At 47.0% G+C, this 24319-nt stretch overlaps 1 protein-coding gene across 3 annotated transcripts in view; it reads left to right on the top strand.

The window, feature by feature from the left end:
* Window positions 1–24295, top strand: part of Rnf144a (ring finger protein 144A) — a 110879-nt gene extending 86584 nt beyond the window's left edge. For 2 of the 3 annotated variants that reach the window (XM_055622482.1, XM_055622488.1), the window contains 6 exons: window positions 3028–3132; window positions 3298–3358; window positions 9184–9391; window positions 12026–12173; window positions 17048–17137; window positions 22970–24295. In XM_055622482.1, the coding sequence (XP_055478457.1) occupies window positions 3028–3132; window positions 3298–3358; window positions 9184–9391; window positions 12026–12173; window positions 17048–17137; window positions 22970–23101 (744 nt within the window). In that variant the 3' untranslated portion in view covers window positions 23102–24295. The remainder of the gene's footprint in view (window positions 1–3027; window positions 3133–3297; window positions 3359–9183; window positions 9392–12025; window positions 12174–17047; window positions 17138–22969) is intronic. The other variant, XM_055622498.1, reaches the window with a different exon arrangement.
* The last annotated feature ends 24 nt before the right edge of the window (window positions 24296–24319 follow it).

Genomic DNA, 24319 nt, shown 5'->3' on the forward strand with positions numbered 1-24319 from the left:
TACAGGGGGCTGGGCCTTCCTATATCATTTAGCAATCAAGAAAATCCCTCATAGCTGTGGCCATGGCATTTTGACTGAAGCAATTTTCCAGCTGAGGTTAGCTTTTCCCAAATGACTCCTAGGTTTGTGTCAAGCTGACAATAAAAGCTATGGCATGCCTCTCTGTTGACTCATATGTTGTCAGTTTAGTACATGTACTCTTTGCTCTGTGGAAAGTTTTTGAGGTAACAGAGATGCTTCAAAAATGATTGTTTTTGCTGAGAGCCTGTGTGGGGGGGGTGTGTGTCTTTGTGTGTGCAGTGTATGTGTGTAGTGTGTGTGTGTGGTGTGTATCTTTGTGTGTGTAGTGTATATGTCTGAGCATATGTGTAGTGTGTGTATATATATATGCCTAGTATGTGTGTCTTTGTGTATATATATATATATATATATATATATATATATATATATATATATATATATTGCGTGTATGTGTGTGTGTTGGCTTTTGGAAATAGGGTTTCATTCTCTAGTTAAGGATGATCAGTTATATAGTGACAGGAACTCAGGAACTCGCTGTGTAGCCACAGTGACCTTGAACTCATTATCTTTTTGCCTCAACCACAAAGTTCTTGGATTATAGGCCTGAGTCATCAGAACCAGATTAAGGAGTTCCTTATCGAGGAAGGAAGAGAAGGGGGTCAGACTGAAGGAAAAAAAAAAAAAAAAAAAGGAACTAACCTTGGAGTTGGAGTTAGGCGCACATGCCCTGGGGGCTATATTTGTAGAAAATGGCCTTAGATGGTCTTTAACTCTCGTGATAACACTTCCCACGGTTCTGGTTCCCAAGACTATTTGTTGGTCTAACAGAGGCAAAGTGACTCACAACAGTCTGCTTCTTGGAAGGGATTTAATTAAAGAAAGATGGTAGATATATCAGAAACTTCGTCAGTTCCTGTTCGGTGAGTGTGTATTTGTTGTTATAAAATTTTTTTTCTGATTGTCTGATTTATGTGTGTGCTCATTTTAAGACATCTTTTTGCTATTAGATTGGAAAACAAGGCTTGTGAGTCATGACCCACTTTACATCTGGAAGAGGGCCGTGGCTGGTTTTGATGGATGCAGGAGCAGCCACTCTGTAGTAAACAAATCAATATTCTCATGACATAAGCACATGGTGTATGCTGCTCAGAGATGCCATCCACCGGTCTGCTGAGCTTGCTTTTAGGGAGCGGTCATCCAGACGTGACTCACTGCTTGTGGCTGTAAGCAAGCCTTTGAACAGGGTAGCTGTGAGACTTCCTCCGGGTATACATCTCACACCTGGTTTAACTGTTGTGTTTCCCTTTTAGAGAGAATGAGGCTGTGTCATTATATTGGACTCTGGCCAGTGTTGTCTGAGTCTTCTGAGTTCAGTTGGTTTAAGACATTCCAGGATCCTCCAGAGACCCAATTAGACAGATTTAATTATAGGCAGTAAAGCAATGATCTCGTTGCTAAGGGTTTGAGCTTTTGTATGCCTGGGACTGTAAAAGGCATATCACACAGGCAGACAAATGAGACAACAGCCCCTGCTTCCTTAGCTGCTATATCAAGATTTGTGCTGGGTGGTAGGATAGTCTTCATTTCTTTCTGTTAAATAAAAGCCCAGCAAGGCAGGCATTCTAATTTTATTACCTAAGGAACTAGGGTCCAAATTCATCAAGAATGTGCGCCCATGGCCACAGTGGAGGGACCAAGATTACTGGAGCCTGTTTGACTCCAAAGATCACAGGGGTCTTGTTCTCTCCTCATGTGGGCAAGGCATGCCACTTCCATGCCAGCCACACACAAGCTAAGTGTCACCTCATAGCAGGTCAGTCAGTGGCATAGGTTGGGGTATGGCTGTATTCCTGACAGGAACTGGCGATAGTTCTATTTTTTTCTGGTTACCTGCTCTCTCTTGTGTTGGGTAGGCCTCTAGTGGATCACTCCCATGGGTGACAGTGAGTTTGTTTCTGATAACACCACCATCTTGCCCCTCACACAGAGCTTCAATGCCTCTCTCATCCACAGGGAGATGTAGGTGAGTGATGCTCAGAGCAAGAGTCATTCTCAGAGCCCTGGAAGATGCAGAAAGCTGAGGCTGATGGACAAAGGCACCTGCTTAGAGCAGTAGTTCTCAACCTTCCCAGTGCTGTGACCCTTTAATAAAGTTCCTGGTGTTGTGGTGAATCCCCACCCATAAAACTATTTTTGTTCCTACTTCATCTTCATAGCTGTAACTTTGCTGTTATGAATTGTAATCTGAGTATCTAATATGCTGGAATACCTGATATACAGCCCCACCCCCCACAGGTTGAGAAAACACTGTCTTAGAGCCTAGGGCAATGCTTTGTACATGAAGTCAAGTCTAAGGCTCTTTGAGAAGTTGGCCTTGGCCTTCCTCTCCTCATGCCTCCCTTTTCCTTTATCTTACCATTTTCTTTCCTTTCCTCCCACTTTCCTGGCCCTGTCCTATCTGACAAAAACTGTTTTGTTGAAGACATTCATTCCCTCTGGCCCTTACGGTCTTTCCACCTCTTCTTCTCCAATGATCCCTGAGCCTTGTAAGTAAGGGATATGGTATTGCTCTCCCATTTAGAGCTGAGCACTCTACACTCTCTTTCTCTGTACACATTGGCTAGTTGAAGGACTCGTATTAATCACGCTCTACTGAAGAAAGAAACTTTTCTGGTGATGGCTGAGAGACAGTACCCTATGGGTATGATGATAAGAACTTAGGGAGCAGTTCAATGTGGTGTCCATTTATCAGAATAGTAGCAGTAGGCTTACCTTTAGGGCCTATAACCTAGACAGACACATTTTATATATGCAGTTAACAGTGTCAAGTATGAGTTCCATCTTAATGACCAGACTTTAAATCTATCCAGAAGATGTAACATTCATACCACTATTGCCCCAGTTGGCATATCTTGCCAGGCCAGTAGTTAACGTAGTTAATGTAGCTCTCAGTTAGCTGTTTGCTCAACAAACAGGTATTTATATACTTTTCTGTCTTTCTTTCAGTGCCTGAAACAGTATGTTGAGCTCTTGATCAAAGAAGGACTAGAAACTGCAATTAGCTGTCCGGATGCTGCCTGCCCTAAACAGGGCCACCTTCAGGAGAATGAGGCACGTTCAGAGAGGGGACGAATGGCTTTCTTGTCTGTGAACAGTGGGCTGTGTCTGGCTTATCAGGATGCTGTGGTTTTCTGCGTGGCCTCATGCCATATTATGTTGTAGCCCCCTGCATTTTACAATCCTTATGCATGATCCTTTTTTTTTTTTTCCTTTCAGATTGAGTGTATGGTTGCAGCTGAAATTATGCAAAGATATAAAAAGCTACAGTTTGAAAGAGGTAGGTGGCCTCCTGTGTTAGCCAGCTTTGGATCCTACAGCAGAAGGTGGATAACATTTATGGAGCTTTCTTTCGGGAGACATGAGTGTGCATCCACTGATGGGGGTGAGAAAAAGGTGCAACCAGGATGAGAGCATCAATGTAAATTGCACCTCTGAAATAATGGCGTAGAATCCTCTGAGCTGCTCACAGACTGGCGGCCTGGGCTTGTGACCAATTTGGCAGCAGGAGGACTCGGGAGACACTATTTATATACAGAGACTGGGGATTCTTGCTGCTTTCAGGAGATCCCTGGTCCGCATTATGCTTCAGCCAGGTGGGGTCTAATGGCTTTGGAAACTCTTAGACTCCTCCTACCTTTAAAAGACCCAAAGGCACGGGAGGAAGTCCCGAAGCTCGGTACTGCTGCAGGTACCATTGTAGAGCAGTGATGACCCTTACAGGCTTAGATAGCTGTGCTCCTGAGTAAACTGAGTCTTGCACCTCAGTGAGTATCCCAGGCCTGATACATCATGATCCACTGTGCTCATACCCACGGCCACTGGGTGACTTCCCTGGCTTGTAACTCTAGTAGGAGTCTGGCCATATCTCCAGCTCTGAGGTCCAACTCCTCTTCTTCTGAGCCCTTCATGACCTTCTTATTAGATTCAGTCCTGGTGAAGACAGAGAGGTAAGTGTGTGTAATGGATTCAGAGGAGGATTAACTTCGTTTGATGATTGCCAAACACTGAGACATGCGGATGCCTGGTGAGGGCTTCATCTCTGCTTTCTGAAGTGCTCTGCCATCATAAAATAGTGTCTGAAAGAACCTGCAGACCCCATTTGCTCTGTTGCTAGAGACTCAGGGTCACCCACAAAGAGCAGATCAGAGACAGGGCGGTGCAGGTGGCTCCTGGCTGTAGAGCTCCTGTGAGGGCACCCAGTGAGTGCTCTGATTGACAGTGCAGTAGAAACTGCTGTGACCGCATGCCCTCTCCCAGACACCGTGAACCTGTATCCCTGTATCAGAGGTCTGCTGCCAAGCTGGACGCCAAGGTGATGTGCTTGCATGGAAATGCAAAATGCAGGGCAGGGCTCACAGTGGCTGGGGGCTGTGGATGCTCCAGAAAACTAGGAGAAATGTTGAAGATAATTTTGAAATTACTCAAAATATACTATATATATACTTTTTATGTATACATGTATTTATATATGTACATGTATATGTATGGACGACTTAAAAAATAACCAAGGGAGTGGAGAGATGGCTTCAAAATTTGTTTTCCAGAGTCAGCTTCTTTTAGGTGGCATACATCATCCACACAGGGCAGTTGACCTTAAATATGATATCATGCAGCATTAAAAACAGAATGAAGAGTTATAAAATCAGTTAATTTGCATCTCTGAAAATCCCAAACTCATTTAAACTCATCTTCAGGGGATCTTAAGAGAAACTGGGGCTTGTTTAGATTACAGGGATATGAACATTCTGTGCCATCAAATTTAGTTCAAAAGTGCAGTTGGGTAGATTTTCCTGCCAAATAATTTTAAGCTTTCTTTTTCCTCCCAGTACTTTGGCTTCGTCTAAAAGTTTCGGGCTCTTGACTAAGAAGTGAATCACCTTAACTTAGGTTAGAAAAATACTGAAAAATATCACTAGAAAATATCTTAGCGGCCTCACACTGAGTGATGTTTTAAGAGGGTTTGGACTTAATATAGTAGAAGCACTGGCCAGATGGAATGCTAGAAGTGGGACCTGAGACACAGCTGCGAACTCTAGCCAGTACCTTGGATGAACCTAGAGATGTCGCTTCATTCCTTCAAAATTTAGTCTGTGGAGGGCGCCTTAGGAGGAAACTCATTCAGACGTTTTTCTCATAGTTACAGAGAAGTCTTACAGGAAGTTTACGCTTCAAAAGGCTCTTTTCTTAGCCCCCGTATATCTCAACTGACCTGGAAGCCTGGATTTTCAGTTTAGATTCTTGACCTCTCCCCCCAAAATCTTTGGCCATCTGGAGACCACCGCAGCAGATTTTTAGCTACTGCTTTTGCTTTCTGGTACCTTCTCTCCCGTCTGAGTCTTGGGAGAGATGTACACGGACATACTCTTGTGCATGCCTTCCTTGCAGTCTCTGAGTATGTGCCATGGAGGGCTACACTGGTTCCTTTCCATGCCTTTCTGGAAGGACGTGGTATCTCGACTTGATCCTTTGGTTTATTAAAAGAAGAAAAAAAAAAAAACTCTGAGTGATTAATAACATGGCCAGGTATGTTTGCAGCCCTACCAAGAGTCCTCAGTTTCCATCAGGGATTTACCCACCACCACAGATGAGGACCAGGGCACTAGGGAAATCAGTCAACACAGCAGCAGGAAACAATGGGAGTGGGGTGGGTGCTGGTCCCACAGAATACCTTAGCATACCATCTGTCTTTAAAAAGTAAACCACCTTTGTAAAAGGTGGTCAGACATTTTTCTAATCATGTTCTTGGGACTCCGCTCCACCAAGGATACTGAAGAAGTCTGTGTTAACCCCGGTCTCCTAAAGAGAAATTCTGTATGACTAGGATGCCTCTGGCAGACTGGAGTTATGACTGGATTCTTTTGCTTCCCCAGATACTATAGTTTGCTTCATATAAACATACCCCATGTATATACCTGTGTGTAAATAATATAGTAGCCTGGACAGTGGGTTATTAATAGATGCTGGTGACAGGAAAGCTAAGAGACACATGTGTACTTTCTAAGAGAAACGCATGAGTCCTGTCTTCAGTGGGCCTCATTATTGATTGATCCCTGCCTGTGTGCACAGCTGGAAGAATTGAGTAGTGGGAAGGACAATGAGCATATTTATAGATGTCTGCTAGATGTTGGTGCTGCTACATGGCTGGGTGTGATGGGCCTCAGGGCCAAGACGATGCTTATGTTCTTTTCAGAGACAGATTACTTCCTCTGCCCACGGGGAATCTTTCTGTGGTGATAGGCAGGGCCGTATCATGGCCCTGAATAAACCAGTCTTAGATTTGGAGTTGTTATCCTGGAAACCTTCCCCAGGTCTCTTCGTGCCACAGGAGAATGGAGCCTTCTATGATGAAGGAGCAAAGTAGCCTCTCTTACTGTTGCCCAGGGATGGTAGCACATGTCAGGAAGTATATGAAGGGAAGCCTACCCCAACCACCCCCCCCCACACACACACTGATGTGTGGGGCTTCCAGAGCACAGGGAGGGTCATAGGCAGGATGTAGGGCCTCTAAGGGTCTGAAACAGGAAGACTGCTCCCAGCAATGTTCAACCACAGCATGATTAAACAGAAAGCCTGTGTTAATATTCAGCACGTTGGGTCCCCGTGTCTCCCTCTCCCCAGAACTTCATTCAGCAGCTCAGATAGAGTGTGTCAGATAGGCGGACACTATGCAGATAGGCTGGTCTAGGGCCAGCCTAACTCCCTCAACAAATGCACAAAGACAGGCAGAAAACTGGTAGGTGAAGTTGAAGCTGGCGTGTATAGATGGGTAATGGGTGCTTGCAGAGAGAGCTGTGGGAGCTCCCTGGGGATTTCCTCCAGCACATACCTGAAAACTGTGAGGATTTAGGGAGCTCCTCACAACCCAAGCCTGCAGGGCAACCCTTCTCCATGTGTTCCAGCTCTGTCTCTACAAATATCTACATGTTCAGTGGCCAGAAACTCTCTTCAGATAGCAAACACTGACACCCAAGTTGGACATTAGCAGCTGTTCATTTGATCAGTGTCAGGGGCATCTCAGAGGCTTTACAGTATTGTAATGGAGTCCAGTCTGTGTGGAATGCAGGTTCTCAGTGCTGGAGTTCTGCTGTTGTCACACACACTGTCTCAGGCCCTTGCCCTCATATCAGCAAGATCCCTTTTATGGCTTTTGATGAGCACAACTTAATAAATAAAGCAAGGAGTATTTATTTTGGTTCAAGAGTCAGCCAGTCATGGTTAGTAGCCAACCCATCTCCAACCCCCCAGCTGCTATAATTAAGGTTTCCTCAGAACCTTCATTTATGGGTTGGTTAGTCTGCTCTTAACCCCAACAGCAAACCAAGTAGATGTTATAGAAACCCAAAAATCACATGGTCCATAACGATGTGGATAGTTCCCACCCTGCCCTTTACAGAGGTTGGCCAGCCTCTACACCAGTGGATAAGATCATCACTGAGCTTATACCTGACAGGCTTGCTTCTTCAACACTGACCAATGTGTCGTGTCCCCTATTAATGAAGGAACATGGAACCCACAGAAAGACATGTGTGTATGAGGTTAGGACTCTGCAGCATTAGACCTTGTAACTGAGGGTTTATTTGGCTCACAGTTGGAAGTTACATAAGTCCATAAGTTATGTGAGTAAGGGAAGGCGTGGTGCCAGGAAAGTGAGGTAGCCACTCACATCCATAGTCAAGAAGCTGAAAGTTATAAATATCTGTTCATCGCCTGATTGCTCCTCTTTATTCAATCCAGGACCCCAGTCTGTGGAACTGCACTGCCTACATTTAGAATGAGTCTTCCCACTTCAAATATCTTTATTTAAAAGCCCCCTCATAGACATATCCAGAGGCTTGCATCTTAGGTGATCAAGACTCCTGTTGAGTTGGCAGTCAGTGTCAGTCATCACAGCCCTCTGCACCGGCAGTCTGCCGGGTGTCTGTCTGTCTTTGAATCAGGTGAGCTACAACCATGTCAGGCTACCTGGCATTGGACCAGCAGCTTTGCAAGTAAGCACCGTTTGTACCTTTTCCCAGCAAAATCCACTGCTCCCTGGATTGCTTCTCAAGAACAGCCCAACTGCAAAGCTGAGAGCTAGCAGCCTGTGCAGGCTTTTGGAGATGACCCTGTAATCTGTGGACCTGCCCTGGTCCCTGTCAAAAGGTTAACCTCCTGTTTTTGTCTCCTGCCGCACCTGGTGAAAGTTCGAAGTCCACTAGAGAGGAGGGAATGTGAGATGCCCAGCGGCTCATTGTGGAGGGCAGCTCAGGACGAATTATAAATGCAGGATTTGGATCAGGATGTGAAAGAAGAGGAATGCCACCATATCCTGTTTTTAAACCAAACTTCCTGACCAATCCCATCAGACTTCATCTGCAGGGAAGACAAGCTAGTAGTTTTACCCAGAAGTTAGGGGCTCAGGCTTGGCAAGAAAATCTGTCTTGGGCACTTGAACCGCCCTATTAGAAGAATAATTGAGAACAAATAAGACACCTATGTCTGGAAATGCCATGGCAAAAGCCATGATTTTTGTATGCTTCCTTTAAAAAGTAAGGCAATTTGACTGATGCAACAGCTTCCTTCCTTCCTTCCTTCCTTCCTTCCTTCCTTCCTTCCTTCCTTCCTTCCTTCCCTCCTTCCCTCCCTCCCTCCCTCCCTCCCTCCCTTCCTTCTTCCTTCCTTATCTTTCAACAAATCTTTTCAAGTGTGAACCTGGCACTGGTAGTAAGGTTTTAAGAAGAGGCTCTCACCTGACTCCAGGAAATGTGTCCTGGTGGGAGCACCAGGGGGTGGGCTCCAGACAAGGATCTGTGATACTGGCACTCAGAGAAACTGGGCTGGGTGAGAACTTCTGCAGAATGTAATGGAATTGGAGGGTAAGATGGCAGCTGAGGGAGCCCTAGGCACACCAGGCTCAATGGTAAAAAGCCAGGAGGGGTATGTATGGGGTTGGATGAACACAGGGGCAGTAAAGGATGAATTTGTCTAGGTGGTGTCTGGGGGGCTCACCAGATGTCTTCTGTCTGCCTTGGGCAGAGCCCCAGAGTGTCTCCTCCATGCACACCCTCTCCAGTGCCCGTGGTGTCCTGCATCTAATTTTTGCCTTCTTTCTCCTCATGCTAGAGGTGCTCTTTGACCCTTGCCGGACGTGGTGCCCAGCATCCACCTGCCAGGCTGTGTGCCAACTCCAGGATATAGGGCTACAGACCCCCCAGCTTGTGCAGTGCAAAGCCTGCGACATGGAATTCTGCTCCGCTTGCAAAGCCCGCTGGCACCCTGGCCAAGGCTGCCCAGAGACCATGCCAATCAACTTCCTTCCCGGGGAGACCAGGTACTACTCTGTAGGAACTATGGTGCAAGGAGTGGGCTGAAAGAGTGGGGCTGGCAGAAGAGGTGGGTTGCCTTTCTCAAACTGCCATCCGGGAACATGTGGCTATAAATGCATCGGCCTTGGAACACACTCCACTTCCCAAGCCTCTTTCAGACCTGTGGTTTACTTGTGAGGACATTTGACAGGCACAACACAAGACCCTGGAAATGTACAGATGTGTAAGAACCATTCTCTTCTCCCTGAATGAAATGATAGAAGCACATTGGGCTACACACCCAGATTAACTCCTTTGGTACCTACAATTCTTTTTTTTTTTTTTTTTTCCCACACTGACCCTGTATTGGGGCTGATCTGAAATGAGAGTGTAGTAGTAAGAACACCAGGCATAGTGGGTGCTGATTGCAAGCAAGATCACTTAGTAGGTCTACAGGGACCTGAAGCCAAGAGCCTGTCTCTCTAAATTTCTGAATAATCTATTAGAATATGGCAAAACACTATTGTATTTCTTTCTCTTTACTCCTCCCAGTCAGATAACTTAGCTGTTTGCCCAGGTAGACTTTGTAGATGAATTTAATAGAGTGAGTCGTAAGAAAATGGCTATATTGGGGGCATTCCCCCCCCCAACAAAATGGCTACTCTCTTGTAGTTCAACCAGGCAAACTGGCTGTGTGTCTGATGAAGACACTATCTTGACTGCCCATTGCTACCCAAAGAGGTCCTTCCCACCTGGTCCCTGGTTTTCCCATACTCAGGAAAGTACCCCAGCTCTATGCCAGCCACAAATCCCAGCTCATCATTCTATCACTTTGTACATGGTCCCTCGGTAACAGATCGCTCTTCTACCATGTTCCTTTTCCTGAGCTTCTTTGCTACCCTTTGCACGGGGTGCCCATCTAGTCTTTCACCTCTGTCCCCATGGTGGTGTTGGTGACTGCATCCTTTCCTTTCCTACTGTCAGGTGGGACTCGTTGACTACCATCCAGGACTTACTGTATTGTAGCTCACATGTTCCCATGGCTGAAGCTTCTGCTGCCAAGGGCTATGCATGCTTGACATTTGACCTGGTAGACATCAGGCATTTGATACTAGCAAAGATCACTGAATTTCTATGTAGGGTTATAGAAGCTTCCAGACTCTTCACAGCAAGAAACATACCTGCTGTGCTGCTTGATTAAAAGTGATTGGCAGAGACTGATTTCCAGGGAGGGGAGAGCTAGAAGCAGGTGAAGAGTCTAACCGGGGAAGTTGTGCAGTTTGTTGTCTCTAAGAGCAATCCCTAGTGAGTGAGGGAGTCTTACCTCTTAGCAGGATGAAGAGAGTGGAGGACCCTTCCTAGTGGGATGAAGGAGGTTACCCTCCAGTCCATGTATTTTTCTTACCATCAAGGGGTGGGGAGGAACTCAGTCAGTACACTGCCTGCCTCCAATGCAAGAAGCTCCACATTCAATCCTCACCACTGCATAAACCAAACATGGTGGCACATGCTTGTAATTCTAACATTCAGAAGACAGTTGATACTGAGTGACTTCCTGGATTACTCTCCATTTTATATATTTAGTCAGGTTCTCTCACTTGAACTCAGAGCTTATCAATCAGCTAGACTAGCTACCCAGCTTGCCTTGGGGATAGCCTGTCCTTACCTGCTTATAGTATTAACATTGTAGATAGATACTACATCAACCCAGCTTCTATATGGATTCTGGGGGTCCAAACTTGAATCCTTGTGCTTCATGGCAAATACTCATTCCACTGCATGGCAAACTCTCTTCCCCCTAAGCACTCCTCACAGCCTTTTCCAGAATCTCTTAACCTATCATCTTCCATTAAGTGGACAAAACAGCCCCATTCATTCAGGACCACATGCCTTACTACACTTGGGAAACTAGTGGACACGATCACGAGGAATGTTCACTGCCAATCATCAGGAAATTCAGGCTAAAGGATTCGACATTTAACTCTTGTATATATTGTATCCCACATTCTCTTGTGACTAGGCATTTAAATATAGGCACCTGTGGTGAGCATTCTTATTCAAACTACCATGGCTACTTTGCACAAGAAAGGTACTTTATTCGGCTCACGCCAAAGACTGAGGCTAGTTGAGGTGTCCGATAGCTGGTTTGTGGAGAAGCTAGCATCTGCCGCCAGACTTAAGGGTGATGACCACTGCATATCCGTCCCAAGCCCCCAGGAAAACAGTAGTGTCCGGCAAGCCAGGTAAATCTTCTGAAGCATGTGTGCATCTTCATGTGTTTGTTTATGGCTTTTTTTTTTTTTTCTGACAAGACCAAAGTACATAAAGTTTATTATCCACTCTTTAGAAAATGCACACATTTGTGAAACCCCAGCACCATCCCTTGGGTTCCCCATTATAAGCTTTGAGCTATAGATTAGTTTTTCTATAGAAATCTAAGATTAGTCACATGCTGATATAGCTTTTTTTGTTTTGTTTTGTCTTACCTTAGCCTAGCAGATTGGCTGTCTCTTGGCTATTTGTTTTCTGGAATTTTTGTTTCTTTGGGTTTGTGTTTCTCAGAGGGTCTGAGGTCCCTCTGAGAAGTGCTTCCGGAGCAGCCCCACCGCTGGGTTTCCCCTGACCCCAACTGCGTGACCCTTATAGTATGTCTCCCGCAGCTCCGCTTTCAAGATGGAAGAGGGCGACGCACCCATCAAGCGCTGCCCCAAGTGCAGGGTGTACATCGAGCGGGATGAGGGATGCGCACAGATGATGTGTAAGAGCTGCAAGCACGCCTTCTGCTGGTACTGCCTGGAATCTCTGGACGTGAGTGCCCCGCAGCCTCACAGGGCGCTGTGGGAGAGGTGGGAGGTGGACCCATCCTTGCCCAGGGAAGCTGGAGGCCTTGCCAGTGACAGAGAAGTAGCACTAGGGGAGGAGTCTGCTGTGTTTGTGGCAATTTTGGTGTCCTGCGGTGATGCTTGTTCACTAGTGCTGGGTATGGAAGCTTGGGTCAGGCTGGGGGTTCGGCTTTATCTTGAAGAGTGTTGGGGTCTCTCTCTGCAAACACCAGGAAAACAAACTGTGTGAGGCAAGAAGGGAGCCTGGTTCAACATGACTCAGTAGCCAGTGCTGGTTCAAACTTCTTGAGTCTGGTGATGGGCAGTTTACTTTAGGTGTATTTAAGTACAACATAATTTGGACAATTGTTTCCTGATGTAACACAATCCTGTGTACACAAGGAGACACTATCACATTGAAACCATTCTGAAAATAAATCTCACTTCTTTTATGAAGATGGCTTCCAGAGATAGGCTACATGTGTTATCTTAGGGCCTAGGGGAGGATTTGATGTGGTTTTGGTGATACAGGTAGCACCGAGTTCATCTGGACTATTAGCTATCTCTGGTCCTGGTTGTGAGAGCTTGGGGGAGTCCATGGCAATACATAGGTCACCCAGACTATTGACCACTTCCGTTTCCCAGCCTTCTGGGTGGAAAACAGGTTATACATCTATTTCTTTGGATAGACAACCCTGCTCGTGTATCATGCCAATGCTTCCTTAGTGCTTTTCTGTGAGCACAGGACCTTTGTGCTGCCAACAAAAGAAGAGGTGCTGATTATCTCAGGGTCTGGCTCTTTAGGACCAATCCTAATGAGCCTGGCTGTTGTGATACGGCACTACAGCCTGGGTGACATAAACAATAGGCATCCATTTTTCACAGTTCCTGTGCTAGAAAGCTGGAATATGGCTGCTGGCAGATGGGGTCCTGATGAGGGCTCCTTTCCTGGTCCTTTCATAATTGTCTTCTTCCTCGACATGCTGAGATGAGCAAGCTCTGGTCTTTCCAAAGACGCTAATCATGTTGGAGACTCCATCCTCATGACCTCATCTAAACCTAACCACCCCAAGAGGCCCACCTCCTGACACCACCATAGTGGGACGTGGAACTTCATTGAATTCCAGAATTTGAGTTGTAGGAAGCACATTTAGTTAGTAGGACAATGGGGAAAATGACACAGCAAAGCATGCTGGGCATCAGGAAAATTTTATGCTTTATCTACACTGAGGGGAAATCTATTTCCTTTGCCGTCGGCCAAAATAGAAGTTTCTAGCCTAACATAGCAGCCTTCTCTCATGTGTTGTCTGTCAAGCCCCTTATGCTGTTCCTGCTGTAAGGGTTCCTTATGGCTTCAAGGCCCCTCTCCCATCTACACACTGTCTGTGCAGAAAAGTGAGGTCCAGGCTTCAGAAAAATGTACTGACAATGTAAAACAGAGGTTTTATTGTGACCCACTATAGCAGGGTCATGGTCACACCAGAGATTTGGTTTCTCTGGAATCATCTAGCCTGGTGAAAGCAAAAAATATCTGCTTCCCATTCTCTTTCCTCAGCTATATTGCCAACTGGGTAGTGTTCACGTTTCTTCTCTGTTGCTATGATAAAAATGCTTTGATCAAAGGCAATTTAGGAAAGGTTTTCTTTTGTTTACTTTTTTTTTTGTAAGTTTTACAGTGACATCAGGGCAGGTACTTGAAGAATCAATGGAAAACTGCTACTTGCTGCCTCACCCCCATCCTTGTTTGCTGATACAATCTAGGGAGTGGTGCTGCCCACAGTGGGCTTCACCCTCCCACATCACCTAACTAGGCAATGCCCCACAGACAAGCCCATAGACCACTTGGATCTGGGCAAATCCCTCAATTAGAACTCTTTCTTCAGGTGACACTAGGTTGTATCAGACCTTATGAAAGTCCTCGGGTGCATAAGAGAAGCCGCCTTCAATATGTGTGTATCATGGCCAGTAGGCCTGTTCTTGCACCTGGGCAGTTACCCTCTGGTGGATGAAAGGTAACTGTACATAGCATCAGTGTGGAGGAAACATCACTTAGGCATTCCAAGAGGACAGAATTTGCAGCAGGTAGACGTGGCCAGATGCAGTTGTGGGAACGAAGGTCATGGTCTTCAGAGTCCAGCCTCTCTGTGATAGGTCATCTTGACTCTCAGCTTGATGGGATTTGTGCTTTCCATGGAAATGTGCTTCTGGGCATGTTTGTGAAGAAGTTTCTAGGTGGGGTTAATTGAGGTTAAATGTGTGCTAGAGTGCTGGATGAACAAAATGGAGGAAGCTAACTGACTGTGGCTGCCGTGTGACCCGATGCCTCAAGCTCCTGTAGGAAGCCATGCTTCCCCACCATGATTTACTGTACACCTCCAAACTGTGGAGCCAAAATGATCCCCTCCTTAAGTCATGCCATAATAACAAAGAAAGTAGCCAACACAATGCCAGTTGGAAGTCCTGTACCATGCATGCTACAAGGGCACATCCCACAGAGAGGGCAATTTTTAATGGGTGTGGAGTCCACTACACAGAGCAGCATGGGACCAGAGGCTAGAGGATGGAGGTGGCTGGGGACGTGGAAGTTGAGCAAGAGTTTACTCACCTGCCACAGAGAACAGGAGATGTTGAATCCTGTGGTTACAAAAAAAAAAATGGGGGCGGGCATAGAGGAACTCTGACATGGCCAGAAATTCTGATGGGAGAAGCCGAAGCCAGAATGGAGCCATGACTTTCTCTGTGTGGGGTTGAAGGCTTTGACCTCCAGCAGGGCAAAGCAGCCATGCAAGGACAGATTGGATCAGAACCACTTGGGGAGTCATAAGCTTTCCCTTTGCCTGTGGGCCAGTATTATTACCAGAATTGTTAGGATCAAAGCCTGGACTTGAGTAGCTCTCATAGCTAGGCTTAGCTACCCAGCCTCATTCCCCCAGGTGAAGAAGCAGAGAGGTTTATTCATTATGGCTGCATTGGGAAGAGGAGCAGATGAAGGAGTCCAGTGACCCCACCCTCACCCCATGGACTTCATCTTCCAGGTACTAACATGAGGTTCAGCTTTAAACAGAGGGCAAGAGATAAAACTTAGCAGCCCTGGCCAAGCTGTGGCCCCACCCATCATTGGCCATCATTGCCTCAGCTCTAGTCTCTGCAAGGTAGCCTGGCAAATTGTCAGAAAGTTGTTTAACTCTTCCTGACAGAGGTAACCCTCCTCCCCCACTGCCCCATAACAGGCTGCAGCCTATTTCTTCTCTCATAACGAGACTTCTGGGAAAATTCCAAGTCCTTGGAGTTCATTATTTTTCAGTCGTCTTATAGCCAAAGGGCAGGGGTGGCTCTATCTTCTCTGTTTAGAATATTTCTGCCTCTGCCATGGCTGCCACTGTATCTGCGGTGTGGCCTGGCCTGGAAGTCTTCCTTTGCCACACGCTGTGTAGGAGGTTCAGATGACCAGTAAACACTTTCAAGCGTGGAGATCAGTAAAGACTTTAAGATAGCTGATGCCCTGTGGCTTGGTATGTGCTTCTTCTAAAGGACATCAAAGCTTTTTAGAGAGCCCTCAGAATAAGACGCTGTGATAGGCAGGTTGTGAAAATGAGACAAGTGCACTTAAGCTATTCTCTGGGGTAATGTACATTAACGTCAGTGTGAAGGGAATGGCAATTAAGACTCCAAGAGGAGAGCTCTCAGCAGCCAGAAGTGGCCAGATGGAATTTCAACAAAGACACCTGGAGCTGGAGGAGGCTGTGAGCTCACCTGCCTAGGGAAGGTGAGACAGCTGCTGAGCTGCCTCTAGTGGTCATTACCTGGAACTGCATTGTCAAAGCCAGGGTTTACTGCCACGCTGCCCTTAAATTCAGACGGTGGGATGCTTGACTTATGTCAGAAAACAGGGTTGTTTCCCTTTCAGCATGGGACTAGGTTCTAGCTCTGTTGTGTTGATCTGAGGGGCCAGAAGTTGATGGGTGGTATCCCGGGTGATTTCTCTGGTTTTCTTGTCCTTTCAGCTGTATTAGGCCCCATGATTATTCTTTAAAGGAAGCTTCCCATCGGTGGTGTTGGTTAAATGAGCGAAGGGGATTGGCCTGCTGGGTGCAGTTTCCTACCTGTCTCCTGTGTTGGTGATGCACAGGCAAGGCCTCCGTGTGTGGAAGTGGGGAGCACACCCATCTCTGACTGATACTTAGTGGTGCCGACACAGGCTGATGTGCACTGAGTGGTAGGCGTCCTCAGGGGGACCAACATAATGTGCCTTCATCCCAGGAGCCTGGCAGTCTGGAGGTGGCTGTCCTGAGAACGTGAGGTGGGGCCTCCTGGAGGGAGCCATGGACCAGCCCGAGAGCTCTTGGTACAGCAGGGTACACCCCTGCCTACTCTAGACAGGTGGAGACCTTGTGGGTAGAGGGCGGCTACTGGACTGGGTCTTGCGTAAAGAGAAACGCTGCAGTGTTCTGAGCTGAGGGGGAAATAGCCTGGTGAGAAGCTGGTCTTGTGGGATTTGACACAGGCAGGCCCAGGGGAACTCCGGAGAGCCGGAACCCTATCTTGCTCTTCAGTCGCCTGTGTTGGTACAGTATCCAGGGGTGGCTTCTACACCCAGGAGACCCTCCTCTGGCTCAGTACTGAAATCTGGCCCAAGACTCCCTCTGTTGAAGGAGGCTAGCAGTTCCCTCTGGATGCTGTCTGGAGAGGAGTGGTGGCCAGAGCGACAGCCTGCAGGCTTGCAGCACACGCGTCCCCCTGCTGTCACTCTTGCCTGTGCCCACAGACTGTGTGCCTGGAAAGGTGAAACAGACTGGGCTGTTCAAAAGACTGAGAGCCTGACCCCGACTCTCACTGTGGACTCTTCTCTACCCTTCCCAGGACGACTTCCTTCTGATCCATTATGACAAGGGGCCTTGCCGCAACAAGTTGGGTCATTCCCGAGCATCGGTCATCTGGCATCGGACACAGGTGAGAGGCTGCCCACCTGGAACTCTGATCTCAAAGAAAGTGTGTGTGTGTGTGTGTGTGTGTGTGTGTGTGTGTGTGTGTGTGTGTTCCAGAAGACTTTTGGGTGGAAAGTGATGCTGATGGCTCTGGCCCAGTGTTCGAAACTCCTTGTGCTTGATGAGGAGCTGTCTAGAGCTGTCCTGAGGGAGGCCAGCAAGTTGCTAATGGAAAGGGTGACGGGGAGGTAATGAGACGTTTTTGCTGCCTGTGGAGCCTGTAAACGGCTCTTATGGCAGCTGATTCAGCACAGTTGAATTCTACGTTGAGTGGCATTTAACACCCATGTGCCAGGCCCCTTTGAGAGTTGGAGTCACATATGTAATAAGTTCTTCCGTGGAGCCTGCCTTCTGTTAGGGTGAAAGGGATACAGATGATGGCCCAGCAAACTCAACCACAGCATAAACCAGCTCTGGAGTTCGGGGTGGGTGGGTCTTAGGTGCATGGGTGGTAAGGCTCCTTATGTCTTAGTGCTGCTTCTGAGTGTCAAGGAGCACACCTGTGTGTAAGCCGGGCAGGGGAGAGAGGACAGGGGCAGGTGAGGTGCTAGGTTCATGGAAGGACAGACCCATGTGGACAGTGGGACAGGGAGTATGGGGTGAGTCTGAAGTTTCATGGCAAGGCCATGTCTCAGAAGGCTTTGTAAGACCTAGCAGACACAGCTTGTATTCATGCACAAGTCGGTAACCGTGAAGGAGTTGGGACAGTGGAGTCCGCCATGTTCCCTAATTGATGTGGAAGGGGCTTCTTTCATAGACTTTGCCACGAGTCCTCTGAGGACACTGTGCCAGTCCACCCAAAGACAGTAGTCCACTCTCAGGACAGTAGCCCAGAGCTGGGAGCAGGTCTAAGTGTAACTGCAATTCCTTGGCACTCCTAGCTACAGGTGGATGAGGATGGAAGCCCGTGAGTGTGAGCGTCTGCAGCAGGGATGAGGGGACTGCCTGCAGTGTGACATAGTAGCAGGCAGTGCTCCCAGCTGCTGATCAGGCCTGATGGCCCCTACTTATTCGCTCACAGTAGTAGGGGTCGTTGCTTTGGGGTTCTGTGTTTTTCAGGTATAATCTTCTATATTCATCTGTGTGGGAGAATGTCACTCACAATTTGTAGGGCTGACCTCATTTGCTAGCTTCTATAGTGTATACAGCCTTTCAGAGACACATAGGCTATTGGTAAAGGAGCACAGGACATCCAAGATTACACTTGGATTGAGATAGGTCAAAAGCAATAAGCAAGCCAGTGCTTACAGATAGGGAAGGTTGTCAGCAATGATCTGAGTATGTGGAATAGCAGAAGTGAAGGGCATACATGTGGCCCGCACATGAGGGAGACTGTCTATGGAAGGTCTTCTCCCCTCCCCTGTGCATTTGCAAGCAAGTCTAGGCCCTGTGTTAGGGTCCTGCAGCTTTCAATATTGTCCAAACACACCACACCACAGCATGGCCGTGACCCCCAAAGACCCCTTCATTCTTGTGGTCTGTCTGCCTTACTGGCTTGTCTAGAGAGGCCCTGTTCCCCTGCCGGCCTCCTGGTTCTGGATCCAGGTGCACCTCCCCCATTTCCTCTTTGGACAGGCTTCCTGCCTTAACTCTGCTCGCCACACACTTGTTAATAATAAACAGTGACAGAGGGTTTGTTGTTGTTGTTTGTTTGTTTTTGTTTTGTTTTAACTGTCATCAATATCCTCATGACATTTTTATTGAGTGTTTATAGCACACCCAGTATTTTAAGAGGCAAATTTAGGAGCCTAGTGTAGACTAAGCAGGGGTCTGGGGCCTCATCGTTTCTTCTTGTGTTTGTGAACTAGACATAAACCTCCTGTGCTGTCATGAGCCTGCATAGGCTTGATGTTCATCATTCCCACATCTCCGCTTCATGCCCATGCCCAGCTCTGTGATGTCACTCGTTCTCCCTGCAACCCATTCAAGCCTTACATCTGCTCTGAGTCTGTGACACTGCCTCCCGCCTCCAAGGAAGAGGGCGTGCCCCATCACACCTGTTGCTCTCCCATCTGACTCTCCTTCTGGACTCTGCATCTGTCTTGCATCTTGCGATACATTGGCCTGTCCTCTTTGTAAGGGATTGTCCTCCTTGTAACCTCAAAGCCCTGGTTCTGTCCCTGAAGCAGAGAGGCGCTTCAGAAATGGTTGTCAGATGAAGTGAGGCTTCGGCTAGGACTGTGGCGTTGCTTCTTCAGGGTTCCCATCCTTCTCGCTTTGGCTGCCTCCTGGATATGTAGCAGGTTTGACATAGGGTAGTCCTGAGCCTTGTTCTGTCTCTGCAGGGTCTGTTCTTGGTGAAGTGACGGAGGTGGAAACAGTGAGCTTGTGGGTTCCCACCCAGAGGACTGAACACCTGGGTGTGGAGCGGCTGTGATAGGGGAAGCAGAGCACAGTAACAGCTGTGGTGTGAGGTGTGACACACACCCAGTGGCTGGCGAGGACACCTGTGCTCTCCAGAGGCCCACACACTATGAGGTCCACCTGCTGGAAATGGGCCCATCAGAGACAGTTTCTACTTCCTCTGACCATTTTTTTTACTGATTCTTAAATCTTTCCTGTTACTGGTCCTTCTAGCTTGCTCCTGCATTGCTGGCCATACTGTCCCACAGGCGATGCTTTGAACAAACCCCAGCAACCCTGAAAATTCTAATTTAGCCCATTCACAGGAGGGAATGCAGGAGGTCACTCCTGTTGCCAGTGTGAGAAGGTGAAGCAAGGACATAACTGTCGGTCCACAGTGTGAACCAAGGGGGAGGGAGAAGGTGTAGGGGTATTGCTATATAAGATCATGTGTTCTGAAGGCTGCAGGTTGCAAGAAAACACCTTAAAGGAGGAGAAAGGATGAGCAGAGGTGATGATAGGTCAGCATCATGATGCAGTTGGCTTGCTCCTGACGGTAGCTGGGATCAGACGAGCTGGGAAGGGAGAGAGTAGGTGTTAGGGTGTAGGCTAAGGCTGACAGTGGGAACCCACAGAAGGATTTAGTGCCCCAGAACAAAATGCTTTGAAGGTCTAACTTAGATATCCCCCATATTACATTCAGCACCATCCCCACCCCTACAAAGCAGGAAGTGCCAGGCCGGAAGCCCCACAGCAGCCTGATGTCCTGTTCTCTTTCCCACTGATATCCCTTCCATGCATTTTGAAAATCTGCTCCAGTCTTGTCTCTTGTACCCAGAATCTCTAGAGCACTCAGTACATAGCACAGCTTAATCTGGGGCTTTGGGCTTTGAATTGACACCCATAGGTAGGCACATGGAACAAGCTGACAGGCACCCGAGTGCTGCCGTCTTCATGTACATCAGCTAAAGTTCTGATATCAAGTCACCAACCCTGCAAACAGGTGAGGTGTGCTTTCCCTTGTCATAGACCGGACCACTGCTGAGAACTTCTTGAGAGTTGGGATTCCAGAAATGCTTCTGTCTCCAGCTCAGGGTCTTGCTCAACTCAGACCTCCATGGCATTGATGGCAGACCTCAGGTCCAGAGCATGCTGAGACCAAAGTGTTCTTTGGACAAAGTATTCTTCTTTGTTATAAAGTGTAGTAACATTGTTCTAGCAGATTTGGGGACCTTTGTTCCTTAGAGACATTGCACCTAGCTTCTTAGCAGCTTCCTAAGCAAGCTAAATGCATTTTACTCAACCCCTTTGTCAAATGCTCTATTCCAACACAACTGCATACTAGGAATGAAAATATGCCCTTATCTTGTCAAGGTTTTGTACAGCTTACCTTGTCCTGAGCTTGTGAGCATGCACACATACCTATTCAGGGTGACACAGTCTCTGGGGAGATAAACAGGAATGAAAAACACGCGGTGGTGTCTACGCAGGGCTGTGGTCCTAGCTGTGCACAGAAAGACATCTATGTGCTATTAGCTGAGTCTCAGTTAATGTCAGCCGTGCCCAACATCCAACTTCTTGTGAACATTTAGCATAAACCCCACTGGGGAGTGTCTGCCCGCTTGGCTCCATCGCCATCTCAGGGAATGGACAGAAGAGCTAAAGCACAGAAGAGCTGCACATTCCATTTTTTTTCTTCTTACTAGAACAAAGCTTATCTTCAGAACATGGGCATCTTCTGTGAGAGTCTTATCCAAGCTCCCTTCTCCTGTGTGCAACCAAAACGAACATTTTTTTTTTTTTAAATTCTGGTCTAATCCAGCCAGGAGGGAGAGCTCATTTCAAGCCATTAGGCCGGCTAGTTTTTGACTATGCATTTCTTTGTGTGTGCGAGGATATGCATGAGGTCTGTCCCACCCTCCACCCCGAGGCTGAAGGACTGGGGTTCCTGCAGAGCTGCTTGACAGACACTAGGATGGCCATCTGAGGCTGGATTGATATTAGGACCTTTGGAAAAGCATATTGGTCCCTGGATTTTGCATCTGTAAAGTGAGCACAATTTTTAAAAATGAAAACATTGGGCTGGATTTTAATCCAAGGACTCGGTGAGATTGCATCATCGTAAGCCTAGTTTTCTTCTGTAATGAGTGAAGTTTAAAATGCTTTGTTCCCCTTTCCATATCTTTGATTCAGACTTGGTCTTTTCTGCGATCCCACCACCTGTATTTTTTTTTTTTTTAAATCAAATGAGCATCTCTGGCTGAGGCTTAACATCAGCACAGCCTCATTTATCAGTTTGGTATGACATATTTTATCAAATTTGATTTAATTTGTAGATGTGGGTGTGTTCATGTGTGGTGGTTGTAGGTACTTGAGTGTGATTTGTTCCCAAGAAGAATTCCACTGAATTCTTTCCTTTACACATGTTTGAGTCTTCACCAATGGGCCTTAGAAGATCCTTTATTATCCAAAATTGAGAAGTAACCTTGGGGAAGTCATGTACTTACCATCTTGAGCACTAGGTGGCAGCCTAACTCCATATTCAGCTTTTATTAGCAAGCATGTGGCTGATCTAGGTAAGGCTAGGGAAAAGAGGACTTGTTGATTTGAAACAGCCTCAGTGCGTGGTGTAGCTGGCAGCAGGTCTGCTTTTGGGCCTTATACCTAGAGGGGGGAAAACGAGTTTATAAAAAATCAAAATACAAAACAGTCCATGTTGGGTTTTAAATTACAGAAAGGCAAGGCTAGCTCAGTGTAATGTCAGATGCCCCATGGCCCTGCCATTCTAGATCCTCGATTTGAAGGGTCTTGTTCTTGCCCTCTTATCCATTAACCATCTGAGAATCTTTGTCAGCTGTTTCCCGTCCTCTAGCAAAGGTAGCCCTGTTTCTTGGGTGAACCTTACCTGGAATTGGACCCACTTCTTTTGATGAAAACTTGGTCTCTGCATTAGACAGTGTTCTCCTGGAGTGTCCAGATCTCAGGCCCTGTTATTTTTGTAGTAGCTAGCCATTGTCTGGCCAATAATGGTTGCTTAGGGAGAAATCACTAATTCATTGAATACATACAAGAATGGATTGGGAGAAGAAAATAAAAGAAAGGAGGGAGAAAAGGGGAATACAAGCTAATAAACCAATGCTGGTTGGATAGATGGGAGGAGGCATGGGTACATGGAGGATTGTTAAAGAGATGCATGAGTGGGTAGATGGTGGATGGATACATGCACGGCTCGGCTGGTTGGATCGGTGAATGGGTGCATGAATGCAAAGAGGATGGCTAGTTGATGTATACATGGGATGGATAGTTACGTGGGTAGACAAACTGTATGTTGGCACGGTAGAAAGGATGTATAGATGGATGGTGGTTGGTGGTGGTGGGTGTGGTTTAAACTTCAGCTATACTATAGAACCTGCAGACCATCCCTCCTCACTTCTCTCCTTTGTTTCCCTTTTAGGTGGTGGGAATTTTTGCTGGATTTGGGCTCCTGCTCTTAGTGGCCTCCCCTTTCCTGCTCCTAGCCACACCCTTTGTACTTTGCTGCAAATGTAAGTGCAGTAAAGGTGACGATGACCCACTGCCCACCTAGAGGACGGAGTGATGCTGGAACAGACCCCTGCCTCGGGACGTGTGGCCTCCCATCCCCCACCAACCCCCTCACTAAACCTGTTTCTTGCCTTATGTGCCCCATTGAGCTTCAGCGTCTGGCTTGCTGCAGAGATTTCAGGGATGACATCAGCAAGTGGGCAGAGGCCCCAGGGGGTCTCCTGGCTGTGGGGGAGGCAAGGGTGGTACAGGTGGGTGGGACGCACCCCACAGAGCCATCCTGTGTCTGCAGACCTGGCTGGAAGTGGCATTAGCTGCACATCAAGGCAGTTTTCTCTCCATGGCCGTAGACTGGAAATGTCCAGTGGGAGTTTACAGATCCACTTGGACACAGGGACACCTTGGCTTCGAGATGGCACCATGTTGTCAGTAGAAGTCTACAAGGATTAGGACTCTCTTCAGCCAGCACCTGATTATCGGACTTGAGAAAAAAACGCCCTGTTTGTGACAACTGTTTTTATTCTGAAAGGCATTTAGTAAAATCCTTCTTAGAAGGCTTTTCCCCCCTGTCAACTGAGTAGTGAAAATCAACAAGGTGCGTATAAACCATCCTATGCCTTTTTTTGAAATGTGTATTTTATGAAGTTATAGATAAATGACTTTTCTGGCCTGACCATTTTTTTTCAGGAGCTATAGAAAGCCTTATGCACACTTTGTGGGTTTTTTTTTTTTTTTCAACCTTCTGTAATCACTTTTTGAATGCTGTAAGCTGTGTACTGTTATCCACATGGGCCCCTGTTTTTGCATTTCTTTGAAGATACTGACACATTTAATTGATCATCTCTGGCTTTAGACCACTGCCCCCTTTCCCTTACCCCTGTTACCCAGTTCAGCTCACAGGACCCATCCCTCTTTCTCCCAGGTGGCAGCAAATGCCTTTGAATATCTTTAAACCAGATGCTTTCCTCTGAACTAGTTTTACTCCGAGTGACTCTGTCTGGACTTCTTGCCCCGGTTTGTAGGTGGGCAGCAAGGAGACAGTGTCATCTGTCCCTCTTAACCCTCGGAGGTTTGGTAGGAGCTTTCTGAAGTCGTTGCATTTTTCAAATGCTTTAAGTAATTTGAAAAATCCTGTGACTCACATGGTCTCAACCCTGTAGTTAACTAGTTAACCAGTTTGTTCTTGCTAGGAAAAGAAAACGAGGGAATGAATAGAAGGAAGGAAGGAAGGAAGGAAGGAAGGAAGGAAGGAAGGAAGGAA

This window comes from Psammomys obesus, unplaced genomic scaffold, assembly GCF_907164565.1.
Source record: "Psammomys obesus unplaced genomic scaffold, mPsaObe1.curated_primary_1811, whole genome shotgun sequence".
Lineage (NCBI taxonomy): Eukaryota > Metazoa > Chordata > Mammalia > Rodentia > Muridae > Psammomys > Psammomys obesus.